We start from the raw sequence: 23,622 nt of genomic DNA, 5'->3' as shown, positions 1-23,622 counted from the left end.
GATTTCAGAGGCTTCCAATCAAATCTAATCACATGATGGACAAATTCACCATCATTTCTCAAATGGGTGGGTTCCAACACTACCATCTCAGCATTCCCTCCTGCCATATGGTATGCCAGGATGTGTTAGGGCTAGAGGAGGGTGGCTATTTTACCACGCCCTCTTGGCAAAATCACGTGTATGTATGTTATGGTGACAGAGGAATGATCTTGCTTCTACTCCAAGAACAAAAGTTTTCCATAAAGTACAATTCTTTCATATGTGACGTTTTGGTGGTAGTGCTGTTTGTTTTCTGACACTAGCTAGAGTCTCTGGCTCTCAAGAGTACATGTCCTTCATATATAGAAATCTATTCTATAGGAGGCAACCTGCTTTCTAAAAAATAATCACCAACAAATGCTACATTACTGACAATATACCACTAGGCATTGTACTGATATATTCCATATATTCCACACATTTTGGCTAATGGACCACTGCATTCCAAGCATCTAAGACCCTCACTGTCTCCACAGAACTCTTTTGGGCAGCTCCCTCCCACCATGCATCACTGTTTCCACAGCAACGAATGAATTTCATGATGAGCAGGACTGTTAAGGAAGAAATCAAGAGAGGTGGGGGAAGGAGATACACAATGAACCACAGGAGAAATCTGTGAAATATTAAGCTGGACAGAGATCCGCCATGCTTGTGTATGAATACTAAAGACTCAGATAAAATCCATACCCTTCTTTCAATATGCAAAGGGAATACCCAAATCTAGAGATTCACACACTATTCAAATGAAAAAAAATTATGTAAAGCATAAGAATGGTAAGAGAACTATAAACCAAAATTTTTCGACAAGAGTATACTCTTCTGTAACTCAGATCTGGCAAACCTGAAGCATTTAAGAGGCTTGGTGGGGGACTCTGGGAGAAGAAAACAAAGGATGCAAATCAGAAGTATCTCTTAACTCCCAGTGGCACTAGCTTCTTTACATCAGTAGAAAGATGTCATGAACAAATGCACAAGAGTTAAAAGGGTTGGAGAATAATCAAGATGAAACCAGAAGTGGAATTACATAGCTCCCCGCACCCCAGTGTTCAATTCCTGGCAGCCAAATGGCAGCTCTCTCCTCCTGTCCAAAGTGTCAAGGGATAGATGCGTGCTCCTGACAAGCCCACAACCAGTGACTGGATGACAGACATTTCGGGGAGGACAGAATACATGCTACTACCAAGCTCCCACTAACACTCACCATCCTCAAAAATCGCTCCTATTTCAAAAGATAATTCTGAGCTGTGTTCTGCTTCACACGGGTACACTGCTCGAGCCTTCCGGTTGACAATGCTGAAAAGGGAATGTGCAAGACATAAATTAAAATATGAGAAACTGGAAGGGGGAAACCTCACCTTCCCCCAACCCTCCCTTCCCAAATCTCATTTATATATCACCAGTGGGACAACTCATTCCAAAAAAAAAAAAAAGGAAAAAAAAAATAGCAGGGAAGTAAACAGCAGGCAGAACTCCAGCCCTTGATTTTCAGGTAAATGATGAGTTTCAAATTCAAATCTTTCTTCAGGGAGCTTCTCTGAGAAGCTTTCAATGAACCTCTTCACCTAATTCTCCTCTCTGCCTGGTGGGATGCCCTGCCCTCTCATTCGGCAATATCGAGCCACGGGGTGTGTTTATTCCTAAGCACTTAGTTTATCTATTAGGAAAAGTACTACTATCTTGAGACAGAAGGCAAGGCACTGGAGGGCAGAGGCGCACAAACACCAAGTGACTTCAGCAGTGCGCTGAGGACATACATCTGTCAAGACTGACGGTCTGCTTCCCACAGCATTCTGGAGGGAGCCTGTCATTCTGAGTTGGGTCTCTTCTGTTTGACCCCCTCACTTCTGCCTCCAAAAGGCATTTCAGGCTCACCTTCTCACCACTCGTCAGAACGCCCTCTGTGCATTCTGGGGAAAAGAGCACACAGGCGAGGATGGAAACCATGCTGTTAGCCGGATGCAAACTGCAGCAGAGGAAGCATCCCAACTCACTAGATTGGGGAGGTGCCACTAACGATAAGAACTTCAGCCTACCCCCCATGAAGAAGGGCTTACTGAGCCAGCACCTCTGGCTTCTGCACAACCGGCCCCTTAAACGGCCATGTTAATTCCTGTCCCCAGTGACCAGTTTACTTTCCTTTAAAAAACAGCATGTGTTTTACATTCATGGATGAAAAATTCTTCCAAAATAAGAAGTTTTATAAATGCACAACAGGCACCAAAAAGACAGAGTAGGACAGCAGGTTCGAAAAGTGCTCACATAGCGCCAATTTCTCCTAAGAATCTACTTGCTATTGAACCAAGGCACAGTCAGAGGCAAGGTTGTTGATGTTGTCTGTGAGGCCCAGGAGGCTGGGAGAACCTGTGCGAGCCCCTTGCACACGGGGAACACAAGAATCTGCTCAGGTTGGTCAAGCCCTTGCTGCGTGCTGCCCATCTTCCACATCATTTTCCAAACCCCGTACCTTTCAGGTGGCTTGTCCACTATGGTGGCAGGAAGAGAGACAGGGGAAGGTGGTGGCTTGGGGGAAGGTGGTGTGATCGCTGGGCTGCAGCTTGGGGTGGTCGGGGACTGCGCGTTAAGCCACTGGACCATGGGTGATCGTGTCTGGCAGGGGCTATGGGGGGAAGTTTGAAGAACAGGATTAACAGTATAAAGGCCACAGAACACCACATACATGAAACTGCATTCTGAATTGGCTAAGATGACAGCTTCCTTATCTCTCCTGATGACAATAAGGGACAGAGTTCTCACTGTCTTATAGGCCCAAGAGCCACAACCCAAAAGTAGAGCTGCCTAGTTCTTCTCCAGTTCTTTTTGTGAAGAAGATTGAATCTTGTCCAACCTAGCACCATATCGGTTCACTAATCAGGACACCAGGATCCAAATGCCGAGGCTAGTTGCTTGGACTTTTGAAGTATTCATGTTCTCTGCTTTATAAGGAAAGTGTCAGAATCTACAAATTGATTACCTATAGCTCCAAAAATTCAAGACATGGTCTATTAATGTTTCAAGCCCTTTCATCTGGTCATATACATGGAGCAACTCAGAAAAAATTGCAGCTAGGAATCAAGATTCCTCGAGAGCAGACCACAGACAGCATTTGAAAGAGAAATCCATGAGCAGCAAAAATCTTCGGTGACCTTAACATTCCCTAGTATTTGCAAATTAAAAAAAAAAAAGCTAACGTATAAAGGTCAGTGAACAGACTCACGAAGGGCCTCTAAATGTGAAAGAGAGTTCTATAAATATGTGTTGATTGGAATTATTTTTCAATTATCTCTCACTGGAGGCTTGTGACTTGGTATATGAACCTTACTTTAAAAGCGCACCAATGGAAGCTTCTCGTTTCAATTACACTTTCAACATACGTGTACTCAATGGCTGCTACACCCAGATGCTCTTCACCTCAAATTCACACTCTTCAGCTAAAACCAGTTTCCATGAGCAGCTACCTTATCCTTCCACATTCCTGAGAATTACCTTTCTACTCCTGATCTAGTTCTTTCTTTTGTAGAAGAACTAGCATGGAGTTTTGTCCATTTCTACCTCCAATAGTTCCCACGCTATTCTCTTCTCTGCCTCCTCATCACTGTCAGGAGACTCTCTCCCCCTTTCTCATTGCTTCATGCCTGTGCCACCTCTGTGGTCTCCTGACTAAGTCCTGAGTCCAATTCCTCCCACTTAGCTGGCTCAAACAGCTGCCCTCGGCCACCTGAGACCCAGTCTGCCCCATCTACCTCCTCAAGAACTAGTATGCTCCCTGGCATGCTCCCCCCAACGCCTGCTCCCTTGATGATTCCACTCTGTGCCTCAGGTCTCTCCTCACCAATCAGGCTCCCCAATACCCTCTGCCAGCCCCAATCTGTACCTTCCCCAACTCAGCTCCAAGTCTGCCTCCCCAGATGCTTCTCCTTTGGTCTAAGTTATAGATCTTCTCTGAAGGCCCATCATTGGTCTGTGACAGTTTCAGATATTTCTCTTGCCTTTGGGTTAAAATCAGGTCTTTAACTCTTTCTGTAGATCTCACAGAGCCAGGCAGAGTGCTAGGCACATTAAGTCTTCCACAGACATCTCAACAACTAATTCAGACATTCTCCAACTAAAACTGGATAGTATAAATCAGGTACATGAAATATTGCATTACTGATGTGATAGATATTTAGTACACTAGAAGGTTTCCTACCCTTTGCCCAGAAAAGGGGACAGGGGCTCACACTTAAAAAACATTATTTTCTGAACAATTTATTTACAATCTCCCTATCCAGCCCATTCACTTGGAAGTCATAAAACCTATTTCATACCAAGCAAAGAAACCTATAAATCTCAAATGATCTGTACTACCAGCAGCAAAAGTCACTCAATTCTTTATCTGAAAATGAACCTTAAATGGTATCTTACTAATCAGGAAAGGAGAGGAAGAGGGAAGGACTGACAGAATTTAAGACCACACTTAGCCAAACAATTGCCATTTCATTTCCCAGCAATTATTCAAGGTGCTTCTGGGGTAGTGGTGGTGGAAGATGAGATGTTTTACCACACCCCCATCACCTTGTTCAGGTCATAAATAGCCTAGTGATTAAATGATGGCCATCCATCTGCTGAGAGGGAGGACGGCTCCAGGATGAAGATAAAGTAACAATGTGACTATATTATAAGGCTCTTTAAAAATAAAGATCATAAATTTTATAGCTGTTATCTACTTAATCCTCACATCTTTTTTGTTTAAAACATGATTTTGTGGGGGGGGTTTGTACAGGAAAAACACTCCTTTTGGAAAGTGAAAGAACTGTTGAAATAGCAGGTGCAGAAAGTAAAGGCCTATCCCTTTGCTCAGCTTTCTCCATCCCGTCCCAAAACAGGGACTCAGAATCAGCAATCTTGGCTCAGGATCAAGTTCTCAACAGTAATCTTTTTGTTCCTTTGGTTTTTGCCATCTTTCTGTTGTCCTTCAACATACAGATGTGCTATGTGATCTGGCACTCACCAGTTCACCAAGATAACCATTCAGACTTCCCATTTAGATTTACATTTCTGTATTTAATTTCCTGGGTTTTCCCCACAGTAACTCAGAAGCCTGAGCCAGTTACTTTTCCTTTGGATTTCAGAATCCCACATGGCACAAACTTTGTGAGGTGGAATGTCCCTAAGAGGTAGCAAAACCCAGGTCTGGAAACAATCTCTAGGTAGAGGAGGCATAAGAAGTCACCTGGAGAATGGAAAGTCCTATGAAATAAGAGACCCATATAGCAAAACAAAATATGGGAAAGAGAGTAGATGCTTGGTTGGATACAAGAAATTTTTTGTAGATTTCTTCCACTGAGAAGGAGTGAGGATAAGGCATAAAGTGATTAAATATAAAGTCCTAAAATGAGTTTTCACCTCAGCCAAGAGAGGTCAGATAACGGTATGTTTCATAGGTGTCTCCCAAAAGCAAACTGTCCATATCTTTTTGAAAGCAAGAAATGATAAGCATAAACTTCTTTACATAAATCACCTCCTACTCTTCAAAATTGGATGTGGGTTTTTTTTCCCCTTGTTTGTTATGGTATTTTTTTTCTTTCTTTTTTATTTTTTTTGTAATGGGGATCAAAAATTTTCTTTAACTACAGTTGAGCCTTGAACAATGTGATGGTTAGGGACACTGGTCTCCATAAGGTAAGATATCCAAATGTAACTTTGGATTCCCCAAACACTTAACTCTATTTGCCTACTGTTCACCTTTGGAAGCCTTACCAATAACAGTTCACACACACTTTGTATGTTATATGTATTATATGCTGTATCCTTACAATGAACTAAGCTAGAGGAAAGATGTTTTTAAGAAAATAGTAATGAAAAGACACTCATACTACTATACTCTATCGAGAAAAATCCACATCTAAGTGGACTTGAACAGTTCAAACACGTGTGTTCAAGGGTCAGCTGTATTTAATGTTTTCCAAATATACTACTTATGTTTTCCCAAAAAGCAATGGAGGAAAATATTATTCTTAAAACAGAATTTCTGATATTCTCTTTCTCTTCTTTGATTTAAAACACTGGACAGAAACACTGGGCATTTTGGAAATGGCAGCCCCTGCTCGCCCCTCCCCCAGACAAAGGACTCAGTTTTTCTCAGCCTGAGCCTTTGAAGAGAATTAAGCCCTAGGGCATCCATGTACATAAAAGTCACATCTCTCCTAAATATCAAGAATAGTTCCAGCCACCTATGTGGTGGGAGACAATTCTCGTGTTCTGCACTTCTTATGAGCAGAGGCATTGCCGCCTTTGTCCTAGACTATCTTTACGAGGATGTCTATCGAGCAAAGAGCCTGGTAAGTCAGAGACCAAGTCTCCTCCTGGAGAAAAAAAGCAGACTTTAATAACCATCATGAAAGATCTGGATTTCCTAAGCTCTGGGTTCCTCTTGAGAAAGAAAGAAAGAGAGAGAGAGAGTGCAAGCATGCATGCACAGGGAAGGGGCAGAGGAAGAGACAGAATCCCCAAGTAGGCTTTGCACTCAGCACAGAGTGGGACACAGGGCTCAAGCTCAAGACCCTAAGATCATGACCTGTGGCAAAAAGAGGTGGACGCTTAACCTACTGAGCCACCCAAGTGCCTCCCTTAGAACACTCTCTGCACGTCTCCTCCACCCATGGGGCACTACCCTTTGCAAACTTAAGGGTCAAGGAGCTGATACTCTGACTATTGCTACCCTTGTGATTAGTAGTCTTTTCACCCTGAGTCTCATGTCTTCTGCCAATATCCATGAAATCATAGCAGACAAATTTGGTAGCTTGTAAGCAGACTACAATTTCAGACTTCGAAGTTCTTGATATTATCATCCTTGGGAGAGTTGAGAAAATACTCATCTTCCCCCCGCCCCCCGGCCCCTGCCCTTTTTCTTAAGTCTGTGTTTCAGAGGAGAATCCTAGTTTAGAGAAAAAAAAAAAGTCTGGGGTTAAACCAAAACCTGATGGGTAATCTAGGAATAAAAAGCTTAGTACTGCTAAAACATAATGAAATATTTTGAGTGTCCTCTCCTACCCAAATTTAAGCATTAAAAAAATTATATCTTTCTTCCTGCTGCCCCTTTACAAATTTTTGATGAGTAAGACTGGCATGATCACAAACCACCAATTTTATTTAATGATGAGCTGCTACCAACTTCAAAAAAGTACCGAAGCGCCACATATTTCCTGAGAGCCAACTTGTGGTTTGCAGAAATGAAGGCCGAAGTCAACTCTTCCTGAAAAGCTCAGAAACCACATTTACCAAAACAGAAATAAATTAAAGAGAAGTACTAATATCTGTCTGTTTGCTATCGTCCCAATTTCACGCACTAAACTGAAAGAATCTCCTTCTAAAAGTAAGATCTTCTCCATTTTTAGTTCCCAGGAGCCAATAACCCCACCTTCCTCTGAGGAGGAATGTTTCCTTCTCAAAGAAACAGAACAAACAGCAACAAGAAGGCTTCACTAAAGACACATAAAGATCTCATACTACTCACTCAGAACTTCATTCCTGAAACTACTTAGTCCCAAAGTCTATCTGCCTATTCCTAAGGCAACAGAGAAGTCTGTGCCCGGTGGGGCGGGTGGAGGGGTGTGAAGACATAGCAGCGACTAGNCTTCTATTAAAAAAAAAAAAAAAAAAAATTCCACACTGCTGCTTTGGAATCTGTATTTCAGAAAGACCCTGTAGCTTTCACAGTGAGGAGGAATAAACCCTCAAAAACATAACATTATGACAGTAGCTGTGTATGTATCCACTTTACAGTTTATATTTATAAACTGCAACAAATCAGCAGTATATGCTGCTTCTGATTCAAACTGTGACCCAATCTTTTCCAATACCAGACTCTACGCTCCATGCATATTAAAAACTTTTTGGCAGCAGGAGAACACAAGCATTTCAGAAATGGGGGAGGGGAGTTAGGGCCCTAACTGTTAAAATTCGACAACAGCTGCACCCGTCACCAGAGAACGTCTGCATTTAATGAACATTTCTTGCATAACATAGACGGGTCAGGCTTTGGGCAGCGTGGGCGATGCAAGTGCCCAATTCCAGGCTCTTGGAGCTGGGACAAAGGACATGGAAAAGGGAGAATAGTATCAAGAAACAATTGCTTGTATGAAGTGATTAAATCCCCCAAGTACCAAGATATTTGACTATGATTATATGATGTCAGAATCACATCAGAAGTTTGTGTCAGAATGAAGGATTTTAAAACCTCATTTGCAAGGTCTCCAAGCAGAAGCTAACACATTAGTGAAATGATCTTTCATTCCAGCCTGGGAAACGTACAGCATAAGTCTAGAACAGCTGTCCTGGGCAAAAGTGTTTGAAAATGTTAATAAAGACAGAAGGAAATATTGTAGATCTGTATATTATGGGAAATCTCTGTTCAAATAAATGCCATAGTTATTCCTTAAGTGCCAGAGAGGGAGAATTCCACAGCCAACACATTTTTGGTTCCAAATGAGCACACTGAGGGGGGCAGCAGTGAGATAAGCAAACGTCTGAGACCAGAGAGCCACCATAACCCAATGGTGAGCAAGGAGGCCTTCACTGCCCATTAGGAGAGCTGGACACAGGCCTTGTTCACTCATCATTCACGGTCTGAGAACTACCTGTCAGGCCCCATGCTAGGCCCTGGGGACACCCAGGGAACTGTGACATCTGCTCTCCTTGAGTGCCCAGTCAGGTGAGTAGAGAATGACAAGCTGATAATCATAACACAGTGTGACGAATGCCATGCAGAGTGTTGCCCAGGGTCCTTTGGGAGAACGGAGGAGGAAGCATCTATCACGTGGACACTGGGAATGCTTTCTGGACGAGGCGGTGTCTGCCCTGAGCTGATGCTGCCAGGGTCAATATCATCATCACCTGTCCACTCCCAGGCTCCTGTTAGGCACAACCCACATACATTGATTCACTTATCGCAAGCAATGCTACCATTCCGCAAGATGTATGAGAAGACCATCTCAGAAAGCTAAAAGGGATTTACTCAAGGTCATGTTGGTTCTAGGGGAAACCTGGGTGGCTCAGTCGGTTGGGGGTCCAACTCTTAATTTCAGCTCAGGTCGGGATCTCATGGTTTGAGGGATCAGGCCCCAAGTAGGAGACTGCTTGGGATTCTCTGTCTCTGTCTCTGTCTCTCTCTGTCTCTCTCCCTCTAACGCTTCCCTGTTTATGCGCTCTCTCTCTCTCTCAAAATAAATAAAATTTTTAAAAAAGTTGGGACACCTGGGTGGCTCAGTCAGTTGAGTGTCCAACTCTTGATTTTGGCTCAGCTCATGATCCCAGGGTAGTGGGATCGAGCCACATGTCAGGCTCTACACTGAGCACAGAGCCTGATTAAGATTCTCTCACTCTTGGCGTGCCTGGGTGGCTCAGTTGGTTAAGTGGCTGACTTCAGCTCAGGTCATGACCTCGCAGTCTGTGAGTTCAAGCCCCGCATCAGGCTCTGTGCTGACAGCTCTGTTTCTCTTTTTTCTCTTTTTCTTTTTCTCTTTCTCTCTCTTTCTCTCTCTCTCTCTGTCCCTCCGCTGCTTGCTCTCTGTCTCTCTCTCAAAAATAATAAATATTTTAAAATTTTTTTTAAAAAGATTCTGTTCCCCTCTTCCTTATGCACTCTCTCTCTCCTCCCTAAATAAATTAATTGTAAAAAATTGTAAAAAAATTTTAAAGAGGTCACGTTGGTGCTAAGACTGGACTGCATGGAGCTCACATGCAGTCACCCTCACGTTCTTCGGGGGTGGCTACAACAGATTACAAGGAGAAAACTGGAGAAGGATGGGAGTCAGACCGACTCAGGGGCCAGGACCATGTTTTTTCCATGCTAAAGGCATGGAAGGGCTACTGAAGGATTGTAATCACACCAACTGCAAGTGCAGTGAGCATCACCATTCCACAGCGACCTGGGTTCCAGAGCCAGCTCTGGCTAATCTCTTCTGCTTTCTCCTTTTTCTGTAAACATGGCCGATACTTCTCAGTGGCTAGAGGCTGTGGCGAGAAGCAGAAGGATGGCTTCAGAGCGCCTGCTGGAGGCTGCTGCACGGTGGCGCTGTCAGCCTCGGCTGAGGGTCAGCCACACCCAAAGCTTGTGTAAGTATCACACTGCCTGGTCTCAGCTTCCTTCACTAAAAAGAAAGGAATCCCTAACAGGCCAAGTGGCTGAAAGACTTGAGTGGGATGCTAGGCAGGAAGTACTCCGCAGGGACAGGAGCAAACGAACACTCAGTAAGCGAAGCCCGTATTACCAGCACGAGGTACTCCACACTCAGATCTCACCTCTGCTTTTCAGGGTTACATATCACTAACAAATCTTTTTCTTCGCCCGAAGACAATGTATAAACTATATCAAAGAGAAAAAAAAAACACAGATATTAAGTGGATGTCATCATTTAAAAAAAGAAGTTGCCGAATGCAGTATGGTATCCTGGAACAGATCCTGGAAGAAAAGGGTATGCGTGGAAAAACTAGTGAAATCCAAAGAAAGTCTATAGTTAACAGAACTGTACCAATGTACTTTCTTATTCTTAATAAAACTACCATGGCCCTGTGTGAGATGTTAACAGTAAGGGAAGCTGGGTGAAGGGTCGAGAGGAATCCTCTGTAGTATCTTTGTAGCTTTTCTGTAAATCTACAAAATTATTTCAAAATTTTTATTTTATTTTAAAAGTTTATTTATTTTTGAGATAGAGACAGCACAAGCAGGAAAGGTGGGGGGGGGGCAGGGGGGAAGACAGAGGATCTGAAACATGCTCCACACTGTCAGCACAGAGCCCAATGTGGGGCTTGAACTCACAAACTGTGAGATCATGACAGCCCAGGTCAGATGCTTAACTGACTGAGCCACCCAGGTGCCCCTAAAATTTTTATGTTTAACAATAGGTTGTAAAAAATAAAAAAGAGCCCCAAATAAACTCTTGATTCAGTCAAATATTAAAGAACTTTTAAAATTAGGATCACACCTTGAAGACATCCAAAAACCACAAGGAAACCTTTTGCTTGGTCTAATGACAAGAAAAAATTAGTAAGGGTTACATTTAAAAATCACCTGCACTGCCCATCTTAAGGTACTTAACCTCACTTGACACAACTGGGGTGTTTTTTTTTTCCTTTCCTTTTCTTTTCCTTCCTTTTATTTTCTTTAGAGAGAGAGAGAGAGAGAGTACAAGTGAGCAAGGAGTGGGAGGCGGGTAGGGAAGAGAGAGAAAGAGAAGCGGTGCTCACCTGATGTGGAACTCAAACTCATGAACCATGAGATCATGACCTGAGCCAAAGTCAGATGCTTAACAACTGAGCCACCCAGGTGCCCGAAACTGGGTTTTAAGAAAAGTGTTGGAAAGGTTGGGTGGCTCAGTCGGTTGAGCGGCCAACTTCCGCTCAGGTCACGATCTCATGGTTGTGGGTTCGAGCTCAGAGCTCGGAGCCTGCTTTGGATTCTGTGTCTCCCTCTCTCTGCCCCTTCCCCTCTTGTGCTCTGTCTCTCAAAAAATAAATAAATGTAAAAAAGGAAAGTGTTGGGTTTTTTCCCAAAAAAAGATTTGTTTTATTTATAGGTTAGATGAAGGTCAACAACTTTTCCCATAAAGGGCCAGAGAGTAAACACTTTAGTGTTTGCAGGCCATACAGTCGTGTCTCCCAACTACTCAACTCTGCTATCACTGCTGCGCAAAAGCAGTGACAGACAAAATGTAAGTGCCGGGGTGGCTGTTCCAATAAAACTTTATGGATGAAAACAGGCAGAAGTGGGCTACAGTGTGCTAACCCCTGCATAAGATGGGCCACATGAGAGTCCACTTCAGAGTGGCGAGCTAGGGGAGANTCCACTGGCTCTGTGGCTTGGGGCTCCCAGGTGAGTGGCAGAAGCCATTCTGCAAATGCCCTGGGCTTGCCCGCAGCAGCTCTCCTCACCAACTGCTCAGGATCACCTCCCATGCCCAGGGGAAACAATATAGCAGGCCAGCACATAAAAGAATTAACCTGATCAGCCTTGAGAAGAAAATTTTTTGCAGGAGGGGTGAGGGCAGGGAGAGGAGAAAGAGCATCACAGGAAATCACTGGAGCACAGATAAGACAAAGCCTTTTCAAGTAGACACCGCCACACTGAACACTCAGTCCTCCCCCGTGTGGGATGCTGAGGCCTCTGGAGAGTTCCCTCCTTAAGGAGAAAGGATACCACTACCTGGTCATCATACAGCTTACAAAGTTCACTCCAAGGGCGATCATTTTCTGGGGTTTTACTATAAAAGAACTGTATTAGAATTACATCTCTGACCACTCTTTTGCTCTAAGAGTGTTCCTTGAATCCCATGTTTTTCTTCCTTCCAGATGATCACTGGAATCAGGTAAGAAGGTTGCACTTTAGCTTGCTAGCTGAACAGAAAAGGAACTGAAGCTTCATTTCAGAAAATCATGGGGTATTAGAGGTCGCGGCACTGAGGTCCTTCAGGATAAGTGACAGAAATGTTTCTGCCAGCTCACTCCATACATGGAAAACAACTGCCACCCAATGTGAAGCTTGAACATACAAAACGAGGGTTACCAGGTGCAGCTCCAAAGGGGTACAAGACTACTCTGCTAAGACAAATCCTCTAGTTACTTACAAGCTGTTTTTATGAGTTACCTGTTGTAATGGGTGAGCTACCCACAGTCTAGCTCAAAAGAATCTACAGAGTGGCTGGGTCCCAGCAGTCACCCCATGCCTTGGTCATGCAATACCCAAGGGCCCTTTACAGGGCACCTGGGTGGCTCAGTAGGTTGAGCATCTGACTTTAGCTCAGATCGTAAGCTAGAGCCCTGCATTGGGCTCTGTGTTGACAGCTCACAGCCTGAAGCCTGCTTCGGATTCTGTGTCTCCCAACTCTCTGCCTCTGCCCCTCTCCTTCTTCTCCTTCTCCTCCTCTCTCTCTCTCTCTCTCTCTCTCTCTCTCAAAAATAAATAAACATTAAAAAATTTTAAACACAAAGGCCCTTTTTTCAGAGGCTTCTACAAAGGAGGGTCCTACACAGAGGCAGGAAGAGGAGGTCCAAGCTGAGTCCCCCTGGAAAAACCACAAACTAGGAGAAATAAGACAACTCCAGGCCAACCTCTAAGGCTTCCCCGGGACTACAGAGGTTACTTCCCTGAGCTATTTAATAAGGCGCTTATGTAACTGATGAACCAGGAAGTCAGGTCAACCTCAACTAAGAATATCAAATCAGGTTCTCAGAGGAAAGGAAAATCCAAACAGGCGGCCACCTGGAGCTCCGAGGGGAGCGGAAACTGGGTTCTTTATATGTGATACCCTGAAACCTTGCGGCAATCCAGAGGGGCAGATGCTGTTACTCCCCTTTAACAGATAATCTTGCTAGGCCTTGGTTTGTTTAAATAATTTATATAAAGCCTCCAAGGTTTTAAGAGCAGAATGAGGATACAAAAGTCCAGCCTGTCTGAGTCTAAAATCAATGCTTTACCAGCCTCAACTATCTTCCAATTTACAGAGAACTGAGGGCGTCCCTGCCTACATTTTGATACTGAGACACAGGCAACTGATCCATGCACAGAAAAGGATAAAGTATAACAACAAAAACCAATGAAACGAATAATAATAATGAGAGGACTTTTTTTTTTTTGAGTGTTAAGCAGGACAAAAGCCATGACAAAATTCAGATGTGTCTTCATTTTGGATAGTCAACTTTTCATTATGGGGCTTTAAAGTTATGTGAACAATCAACATGATCAAATGAAAATAAAACCTTTGGATTTCAGAACCTGTAGTTATAGCACAAAGGAAGACGTGAATTAGGCCACATGCAAACCCGAGTACACAATACAAATACCAAAAATACCCTAGCAAGACAAACGGGATGCATATGGAAGGATATGAGGATGCTAGGCAGTTGGTACGGCATCGTTTCTATACAGACTTAGGAGATTCAAGGAAATATCTGGGACAAAAACTGTACCCCCAAAAAAGAATGTGAGCAGACATTTATGGTTGATGGTCAAGTATGTGGGCTCTGTGATTAGCTTCAAGAGCTTTACTGAAGAGACAAGTGGGTATCACATTACTGATTAGAAAATTATGAATGCTGCTCTGTTGCAAAATTTCAGATTTCCAAATCTCTCAGCTCTGTTGTTGGGGAGGGATGCCCTCCTCCCCAACTCTCAGCCAAAGGTGTGGGATAATGAACATGCAGCAATCAGATTCAAGTATTTATTCCCCACAGGTAATTCTAAACCAAAGCCATCTGACCTAATGTGGGATCAGTGCTCCCTCTTCACAACAAGGGCAATGACCAGCTGACAGCCATTGTTATTTCACTGGGTTTCAGATTCCAGGGAAATCTACACTTCAAACAATGCTCATATATGCAACTAGATAATCTCAATCCTTACAGCCAGTTAGTCTCAGGACACCATGATCACTTGGGCAGACAGGTCAGGGACAAACTCTACCTCTGTCCCTTATTAGTCTTGTTGCTGGGGCAATTTTCCTACCTCTGTGTGCTTTGGTTTCCCTATCTTTAAAAATGAAGATATATCGGGGCGCCTAGGTGGCTCGTTGGTTAAGCATCTGACTTCAGCTCAGGTCATGATCTCACAGCTCGTGGGTTTGAGTCCCACATTGGGCCCTGTACTGACAGCTCAGAGCCTGGAGCCTGCTTCAGATTTTGTGTCTCCCTCTCTGTCTACCCCTCTCCTGCTCATTCTCTCGCTCTCAAAAATAAACATTAAAAAAAATGAAGATATATCTACCCCACCGGGTTAATGTAAGGATTGAGATGAAATACCATTTTATAAAGTGGCTAAAACAAAGTCTGGTGGTCCCCAATAATTAATGCTCCTTTGTCCTTCTGGAAAATACAAGAGAATAAATATCCAATCAAGCCTTCTCTACAGCCTCTAACCACCAGCCACTGATGAAACATAAAGCTTTTACTTCCTCTAAGTCCCCAGTCCCCCAAAAGAGAGTCTAGGAAGGAGTCAACTTCTGAGCATAATTTAAAAGGCTGCTATGGACCTACAGCAAGACCACATGCTCCCCCTGCTCATTTGGCTCCATTCTGCCTTCACTTGAGCCATCTTATCTGAGATTTCAATCTTTCTGAATCCACCTGGGGACTTTGCTAGTCACTTTTATAAGGTGTGCGTGGGGGCTGGGGGCGGTGAGAATAAGGGTGACTTGGCTTCCAATTAACTCCTCACACTACCTGGCACCAGAAAGGACATCCTGCCTTACAAAGGCACTATTTCTCCTAGTGATCTCAGACAATGTAGCCCGCCATGTTCTGTAACCAGGGCAAGCCTACAGGTGAGCAGAGAAAAGCACTACACGTATTAGGATACAATCTCCTCATTAGCCACTAAAGATGCTGGAAATTCTTATGATGGATGATTTGTTCCTCTCCCGATCTCTTTTTAAATTTACACAGTTTTCCTCCCCTTGCTACAAAAGTATTCTTTGTTCATTTTAGTCAACTTGGGGAGAAAAAGCAGATGTGGGGGACAAAAACTTTTAAAAGATAAACTCCTTATTTTTATTTTTTTAAACAATGATCATTTGAAGAGAGGGAAAAACATGAGATACCAATTTCTAGGGTGAACTGACTGCCCCTGGCCCAAGAAGGGTGGGGAGCTATAAAACCAAGAAGTGATGGGGTTGAAATAGCCCTCCTGGAAGGGGTGGAAAAGACAGAAAATGGAAAGAAAACGAGATGAAGAGGAAGTGGAGACAAAGTTACCTATGACCGCGATCTTATAATTTCTAGGTGTGTGTCATATCTCACAGACATCTGTTAAGAGTTGTTTAAGGTGATTCGTTTTCTAAACTTCAGACAAATCACTCATGGTTTGTTGTGGTGGACCTTATAAGGCACAAGTCAGACTTCAGGGGTACTGTGAGATCTCACAGCAAAATGTTTTCATTAACTTCCAAAAAGCAATCATAGAACCAACAGTCAAGTAATTTAAAGCCAAGTAGTTGTCTATGGGAAACCTCTATTTGTTTGCACAATTCATAGGAAGCAAGTGATTTCAATGACAAGAATGCAAATGGTTACCAGTGAGTGCAACACGAAGTCTACGGACGACATGCAGCCCGAGGCTGTAAATGAGGGTGGGAGTCTACTGTCTGATGATTTCAAGCACCTAGCATCAAGTCTGGGTAGGCATGAATCCATTGCTCAAGAGGAGCTCTGGGCAGCAACTGGGAAAGGTGGGTTAGGACTTCCTTAATATTCACAATAAACTAAGCCAAGCCTTTCATCAGATGGGACAGAGGATCTACTGCCCGCCTGGCCTGCCATAGCACATAGCGAGTCGTACCTTGGGATACCAACATTCCCAGCTACAAAGAGCTATTCTATGCTGCCACCATCTTGAAAGTGGGAAGGTACGGGCACAAAAGGAGGTTGTTCCTTTTCATTTGAAATCTATGGGGGAAGCAGATAGCAATGGTTGCTATTTCTTAGAAGAGAATTTCTTTTGGAGCAGGGTACCTAAAAGGATTACTTGTCAAGAACCTGTTCCATCATTTACAATGGAAGAAAATCTGTTTAGAGAAAACTACTTTATTGGAAAAAAAATGACTTCGGAACATCTAAAATACCTTGACCTATGATGTAATGTCCTCCAAGGAGACTGAGCTAGCAATTCTTCACTGGCAATGAAGTCACCCATCACCTTACTGAGTGTACAGGTAAGTAATAGCTCCAGATTGATTGATTGCAATGAATAATACCCACAAGTCATAAACATCAGCAGAAACCCAAGAAATCCAATTCTGCTGTATTGTTTTCTACCTGTCAGAGGCTACTGCTGTATTTACACACTGCCTGGATCAGAATCTCTGCTGCTGTAACTTTTCCTCTGCAAATTTGCTTTCCAGTGGCTAGGGTCATGGCATTTCTTTCCAGCAAGGTCCTATGCGATCCATATACAGTCGTCCATTTTTCAGGACATGGTATTAGGCAAGTGTAAATTTTGTAATATAGAATCACTACCCTGGATTAAAACCAGGCAGTCCAGGCATTGCCTCCTTTTTGAAAGCCCTTGGTAGAGGTTTAATGACCCCACAGCAATTTTGGTTTCATTAAAAGGAATCTTAATCAGTATTTACTCGGAGCCTATTCTATTCAATACTGTACAGTTTGTGTGCAGAGATCATGGATTGAAAAACAGAAACACCACACAATAAAAACCAAATTTACATATGCTAAGGAAACAAAGAAAAATGCTCTGAAGAGACAATGGTGAGATTAACTCTGTGAAATTCCTGGAGAAAGAGTTGTTAATCTTTATAAGGAAGAAAAAAGATGGACCAGAAATAAAACAGTTACTTAACATTCAATGGAATATAGAAAGAAATGAGATTTCCAAAAGGAAACCATTTTTATAAATACATACTATTCTATTTCTTACTTTAATAACTATGTTAAGCTCACTAAAAAGTTCAAAGAGTATAAAACTCAATTTTTATCATCAAGAATATTTATAATCTATCTTGAAGTGAGGGAAAGATAGTGTTGTAAACTAAATGTTGTGTCTTTCCAAAATGTATATGTTAAAATCCTACCCCCCTCACTCTTTGGAAAGTAAGGAGGATTCACTGATGTCCTTAGAGTAGAATCCTCATGAATGGAATTAGTGTCCTTATAAGAGCCACAAAATAAGCAAGCACTCCACAAGCCCGAAGCAGACTCTCACGAGAACCTGGCCATGCAGACACCTTGATCTTGGAAATCTAACTTTCCCAACTGTGGGAAATAAATTTCTATTATTTATAAGTGACTCACAGTACTTTTGTTATTATAGCCTACCCCAACTAAAATACATAGATGGCAGGCAGGCAGGCGGAGACACTATTGTGAGTATGTAGATACACATACACATACACATATACCACTTAAATATCAACTAACATTAAAAGATAAATATTACCTAATACTAGAAGGCAATATTTTCCAAATGTCCATTACTGGGTATAGACAGAGAAAGAGATTGAGAATCTTCCTTAGACTACAGTGCTAGAGAAAGCTGCTTTATAGTGGAAACTAAATTAGACCCTGAAGATAAGTCAGATTGCCTTGAGCAAAGAAGGGGGGAGATATTTCAGGCAAAGAGAATCAAAGTATGGGGGAGCCACAGAGGAAGACCTGAAGACAGGAACTCACCATCCCAGAAGAGTTAAAAAAAAGAAAAATGAACAAGAGGCATCACTTATCCTAATTACACTCCTCAGGGAAGCTGTTTCCCATCCACACATGCCTGGAACCGGGGGAGGGCGGGACATTTGTCTGCATCCCCTGGCATTCTGCTAGACATGCATACACAGACTGGCCCTCAAACCTCAGGGTCACCCTGGGACAGGGCCGGCAGTGGGGGCCTCACAAGCCCTCCAGATGATCCTGATGTGTGCTCAAGCTTGAGATGCACTCCTCACTTCATGATAAATCTGGACTGAAACATGCTTACAAGAAAATCCCTCAAAAGGTACACAAGAAACACTCTATATAATTAAAAGAAATATACATGCATTTTATCCATTATACACAAAACCCCAAATTCTTGAAGTAGGAGAAAGTTTAAATTATAACACAAATCTCCTTTCCAGACTTGTCTCAGCCACTTACTTTCTCCCCTCCTTGTTTGACCTCTCAGTGTTGGAGTGCTTTCCGTGACATTTTAAAATCTGTATGAATAGGAAGTTGGGGAATTCACTCATTTGATTTATGACCAAAAATATCAAACTCTTCATGTTTCAGGCATGAACGTGCTATGAATTGAGCATTGGCTGTATCGTGGCTTCTAACGCCCCTTTCCCACACAGCCGCTCTGGAAGACCTAGGACTAACTCAACTGTTCTCCACTCTGATGCACACTTACTGAAAGAAAGAACTAGAAACCTGGCTTTTGCTTAAACACATGCGCATGCACTCACACGCACCCATGCAAATTCTACCCCCAGAGTGCCCAGGATTAGATTCTAGGTTCCTGTGTAGCCACTTTCACTGGTGCTTGGAGCACTAAAATGAAAAGAGTATTTTTATTCTGGAAAAAGAATAGTAAAAATGACAAGCATGTTTGAGTAATTTGCAATTTAAGTCCATGGTACAAAGTCTTCGGCATATAAATACACATACATTACAACCGTGGGGAGAAAAATCTCATCTGGAGAATGCGTCCATATTTTGAGATCCACTTGGACTTTCAGTTAGATTTTCAAAGTCTTTAGGTCACCCCAAAATTTTAGCATACTAAATGTCTCCCAGCCTTTTAATACTTAATAAGTTCATAATGATTTCATGTGAATCCAGCAGTAACTATAAAAAGCCAAGTAATGTGAGGAACACTTTCCAATTCCATTTAAAGTCCCAAGAATGCCTAGCTAGGGTCAGATGACATCATTATCTCTGACTTATTTTAGGCAACTTTGATTTAAAAAAAAAAAAAAATGTTTTTTAACTTTGAAGACAAGACACCCAAATACTCTCAGGGCTGAATTATAAAATGTATTTTTGGATGTAATGTGATTAACTAATCAAGTAATGGCATGTAATTATTAGTGGGATTCTTTTTTTGTTTCTGTGCTCTGAGCATTTGTTTGTAATTTGATGCTCTTTTGATGTCCCATCCCACCACCACTCTGAATTTATTCCACATCTTGGTCAGCCCAGAAAGATAAACCATGAGTCAAACCAGGACCATGGTATTGTCTGTATTACTATTATTTGTCCTAATATACCTGAGCTGATCTGCACATGCCTGGCACTAAACCAAACTGAGATGACAAAATCAGATATTTCATTCACCAACTGTCAACTATGCAGGATGTTATGAAGAAAACAGAGAACACTAGCATAAGGCTCTTGAAAATTCAAACAACTAAGGTATCATTCTACAAATAGTTTCAAGAGTCCACTGATGCCAATGCGTGTATTATTCTAGGTCTAAAAGTTTGCACTGCTGGTGAGAAAGCATCCTCAGTATCTGAGCAAAACAATAACGAATTTCCTCTGTGCAACCCAAAACTGCCACAAATTAAACTCAAAACAGATTAGAAACAGCTCCTATCCACTTTTCCACACTGGGAACTCGAGAGACACTCTCAAGAAAGGCCTTTTCATGAGCCCTGCTTCCTCAGGCAGACCCGTCGATTAGAGAACAGAGGTCCTTAAACCCAACACTTCAGTACCATGCGTCACATAAACTTCAAAATGAAGGTCACAGTCCTCCTTCCCTCAGCACCAAAAAGACACACAGCTACTTACACAGGGGATGCCCAGTCCCCAAAGCTGCCCCCATCTGAGAGAAGGTGGTTTTTGTCTGGTCCAGGAGGCCCGTGGACAGCTGCAGTCGTGGGAGACGGGGAGGAAAGTGAATCTAGATTACTGGTAGGGGTGTCCTCCTTAGGAAGGTTAGGACTGTCACCTAGGGAGGAAAAAAACCAATAGCATGAACTTCTAAACAAATAAACAGAAGACCAAAAAAAAAAAAAAAAAAAAAAATCCACCAAAAAATGTATGGCATCATTTGATTACACAAATTAAATCCAAAATTATATTTATAATTTACCCGGAGATTATTCGGGAGTCCTGTCTTTATTGTTTATGTTTTCAACCAAGGATGATTAAACCAAATCATAGATAACACATAGCACGGGGTGTTTTCCCTACAAGAAACTACAATAAACAAAACCAGATCCAATGAAAGATGAAAGCCTCAATGGTGGCCACAATGACTTCCTAATCTCTAAGGAGCACAGTTATAAATCAATGATAACCTCAGGAAAAATTCAGAGCAGTACACCAGCCCCAAAGCGGCCAACCTCTCACTTTCTAGTCACCTGAAGCCTCTTTAAGACACTGCTAGTCACCACTTAGTGCGTAATAAATTAAACAATTCTAAAGGGATCTTGTCTTCTGAGCTGGTGTCTTAGATTACAACTTAATAGTCCAATTTATTAAAATCCCAGACATAGAGAAACTTCCATCTCTCTGTGAACATTAGGGAGGATGTTATATAAGAATCAGACCTCTGCAGTGACTGCAGGGATGACGTTAAACCAAAACTAAAAAGCATTTTTTAAATGGGCTGCATGATTTATTCATTCACAGAGGACCATTTTATGAAATACATTTAGTATTGTTTGTACACACTATAGACTGGAGTGGAAAAACGGAGAGGATGAAAAAGCTCACATGAGCAGCTGTTTTCCTCAACTGGTCTTCTTACTTTGAAGTAAGATGCTGGCACTCCCAGCTACTATAAAATACTTGAACAGCACCTGTCAGAGCCCGGACCCTTTGGCCACATTCACAGTCCCATGAAAATATTAACTGCCCCAGGGTGTCTTGCAGAGGCAGAAATATTCTAATGAAGAGGCACTGGTTTGGCCTTGATTTTATAGATGACTGGTCACAATAGTCGATCAACAATTATCAAGCAGATGATACACAACCCAGAGGGCCAAACCCCAGCCACAGTTCTAGAAGGAGAGTCTGTGTGAATGCTAGCAACAGCAAGGATCTTGCTCTCGGACAACCATCTTAGACGGATTTCAATCCTACTCATAATGAAGTATGAGAGAAGTTCTAGCCTCTGATTACACTAGATCCCAAGATGCTAACCTTCAAAATTGATTGTAAGAGATAATTTTTATTTAACTCTGACCCAGCTTACAATTCAGACGAAGAGAGAGAATCTTAGAAATGGAGATCTAGGAAAGCTGAATTCAGGAAAGTAGAAGTTAAAGATGGCGGTGATGGCTGGAAAAAGGAATTCTTTATGAGGGCAGTTAGGAGGAAATACCAGGATGGTCAGAAGCAGAAGATTCTAGTACAGGAGAGTTTTCTGAGCTTTTTCTTTCCTAAGTGTGTCATCGGAAAAGGTGCATTGAAACAAGCGATGAACGCAAACTCTGGAGTCCTTGGTCTAAGTGTCCCTGTGAAGCCTTGCTCGGTGCCCATTCACAAATGTCAAGTCTAGAATACCGGAGGATTTCTCTTTCAGTGGAGTCACTTTTTCCACAGCCCTTCACCACAAAAGTGTCTAGCTAATTGGAGTAACTCAGCTCCACTTACATGGGCCAGTTTTCAGGCAAATAAACCATAACCCGCTGATAGACAACTAGGATTTCCTTTTGATTTATTTTCATTCTGGGACACAGTCCACTTTGAAACTAAAGCTACTTCTCTTCCTATGTCTGCATAGTTCAAATCTATCCAGTTCTGTTCTGCAAATATGCCCAAGGGGCTGGAGCTCCAGCTTCCCCGGGAACTCCTGAACATGTACCTGGACGACAGCTGCCAATTCAAGGCTTGGCTGCAAGCAGCAAAATAGGATTAGTTCTGAAGCAGAACAGGTTAACCTCGACAGTGAGTCAGACGCAAGCAGCTTCCTGGCTTCAGGAGGCTGGATCCTGGCCCTCTGCTCTCTGGGCCTTATGCCCTGTCTCTAGGGCACGGCATGACATAGCAAAAGCAGCAAATGAGAGTCTGGGGCCAGTTAGTCCCTGATTCATTCCTACAAGGAGAAACATTTCAATGAGAAGCAACTTTGGGGAAGTGGAAAGCAAGGGTCTAGTGTTACTTTCAAAAGATGCCTGAAATGTTTTTACAACCAGATACACTAGCTCATCTACATTGCTTCAAATTCATTTCCCAAGCAGACGGACATGGCACCAACGGTCATTCAACATATTAAATCACATTCTATTAAGAGAATTTCTTTCTCCCTTCCTGCCAAACAGTAGCAATCTGAACCCTCAAGTGAAAAGAATACTGGTAGAAGGGAATATGTTTACACAAACTGATCAAAGGAGGAGATACCTCACCCTACTTTCTGGGCACACAGAATTCCTTTCTCCTCCACTGTTCCAGAATGAGCTTATCTACTGGAGAATCACTGCATTTGAGGGAAAAGGCACATAAGTATTTAATACTTACAACCATTTCTGAAGGCTTAGTTCCCCAAAATCAAACTATGACTCTTTAGCTAGTATGAAAATAAAACTTTTTCCAAAAAAAATACCCTCTGTTCAATGATTTCTGGAATAAAGATTTTGAATCCTATGAAACTAATTTGTACTTGAGAATTAAAGTTGGATACTCTCATCGTTTCTCACCTTCCGTTTCTTTTGAGTGTCACACAACCTGTTCCCTGAGGTGTTACCCTTTAACGGGCGCCTACAGGCAGACAAATCACCTGTGAGTAACAAGACTGTGCCGGTAGGTGAGCAGAGATGGTGCTGAAGGGCTTGCATTATGAACAGACTCCGAGATAAGAAACTCACTAGAAATAGAACTACCACCACCTAGAAGAGAAAATGACTTCTTCACAGCATCCAGCTTAATTGCCACCTTCTCCACAAAGCACTTGCCAACTGCCTTTTCTCCCTCTTCTCTCCTCTCTCACACTATCAGCAGCAACCAAATTCACTAACGCCATGACCTGGTTTTAATTCCGCATTTCCATTATGCATGTTTTGAGGGTGGAGACTAGGCCACAGTCTTGGTAATCCTTAAAGAACACAGTGCAGGGCCAGGCAAACCAGGAACCTTCAGGAAATACTGTGGACTCACTGTCACATAGAATATTAAGAATAC

At 42.5% G+C, this 23,622-nt stretch overlaps 1 protein-coding gene across 2 annotated transcripts in view; it reads right to left on the bottom strand.

The window, feature by feature from the left end:
• Window positions 1–23,622, bottom strand: part of ARHGAP10 (Rho GTPase activating protein 10) — a 313,043-nt gene that overhangs the window by 8,852 nt on the left and 280,569 nt on the right. For both annotated transcript variants that reach the window (XM_077770703.1, XM_077770713.1), the window contains exons 20-22: window positions 20,287–20,446; window positions 2,504–2,656; window positions 1,241–1,332 (exon numbers count right to left, since the gene is read on the bottom strand). In XM_077770703.1, coding sequence (XP_077626829.1) covers window positions 1,241–1,332; window positions 2,504–2,656; window positions 20,287–20,446 — 405 coding nt within the window. The remainder of the gene's footprint in view (window positions 1–1,240; window positions 1,333–2,503; window positions 2,657–20,286; window positions 20,447–23,622) is intronic.

The sequence above is a fragment of the Crocuta crocuta genome, unplaced genomic scaffold (assembly GCF_008692635.1).
Source record: "Crocuta crocuta isolate KB4526 unplaced genomic scaffold, BGI_CrCroc_1.0 scaffold345, whole genome shotgun sequence".
In the NCBI taxonomy this organism is placed as follows: domain Eukaryota; kingdom Metazoa; phylum Chordata; class Mammalia; order Carnivora; family Hyaenidae; genus Crocuta; species Crocuta crocuta.
This window is presented reverse-complemented; position numbering and strand designations above follow the sequence as displayed.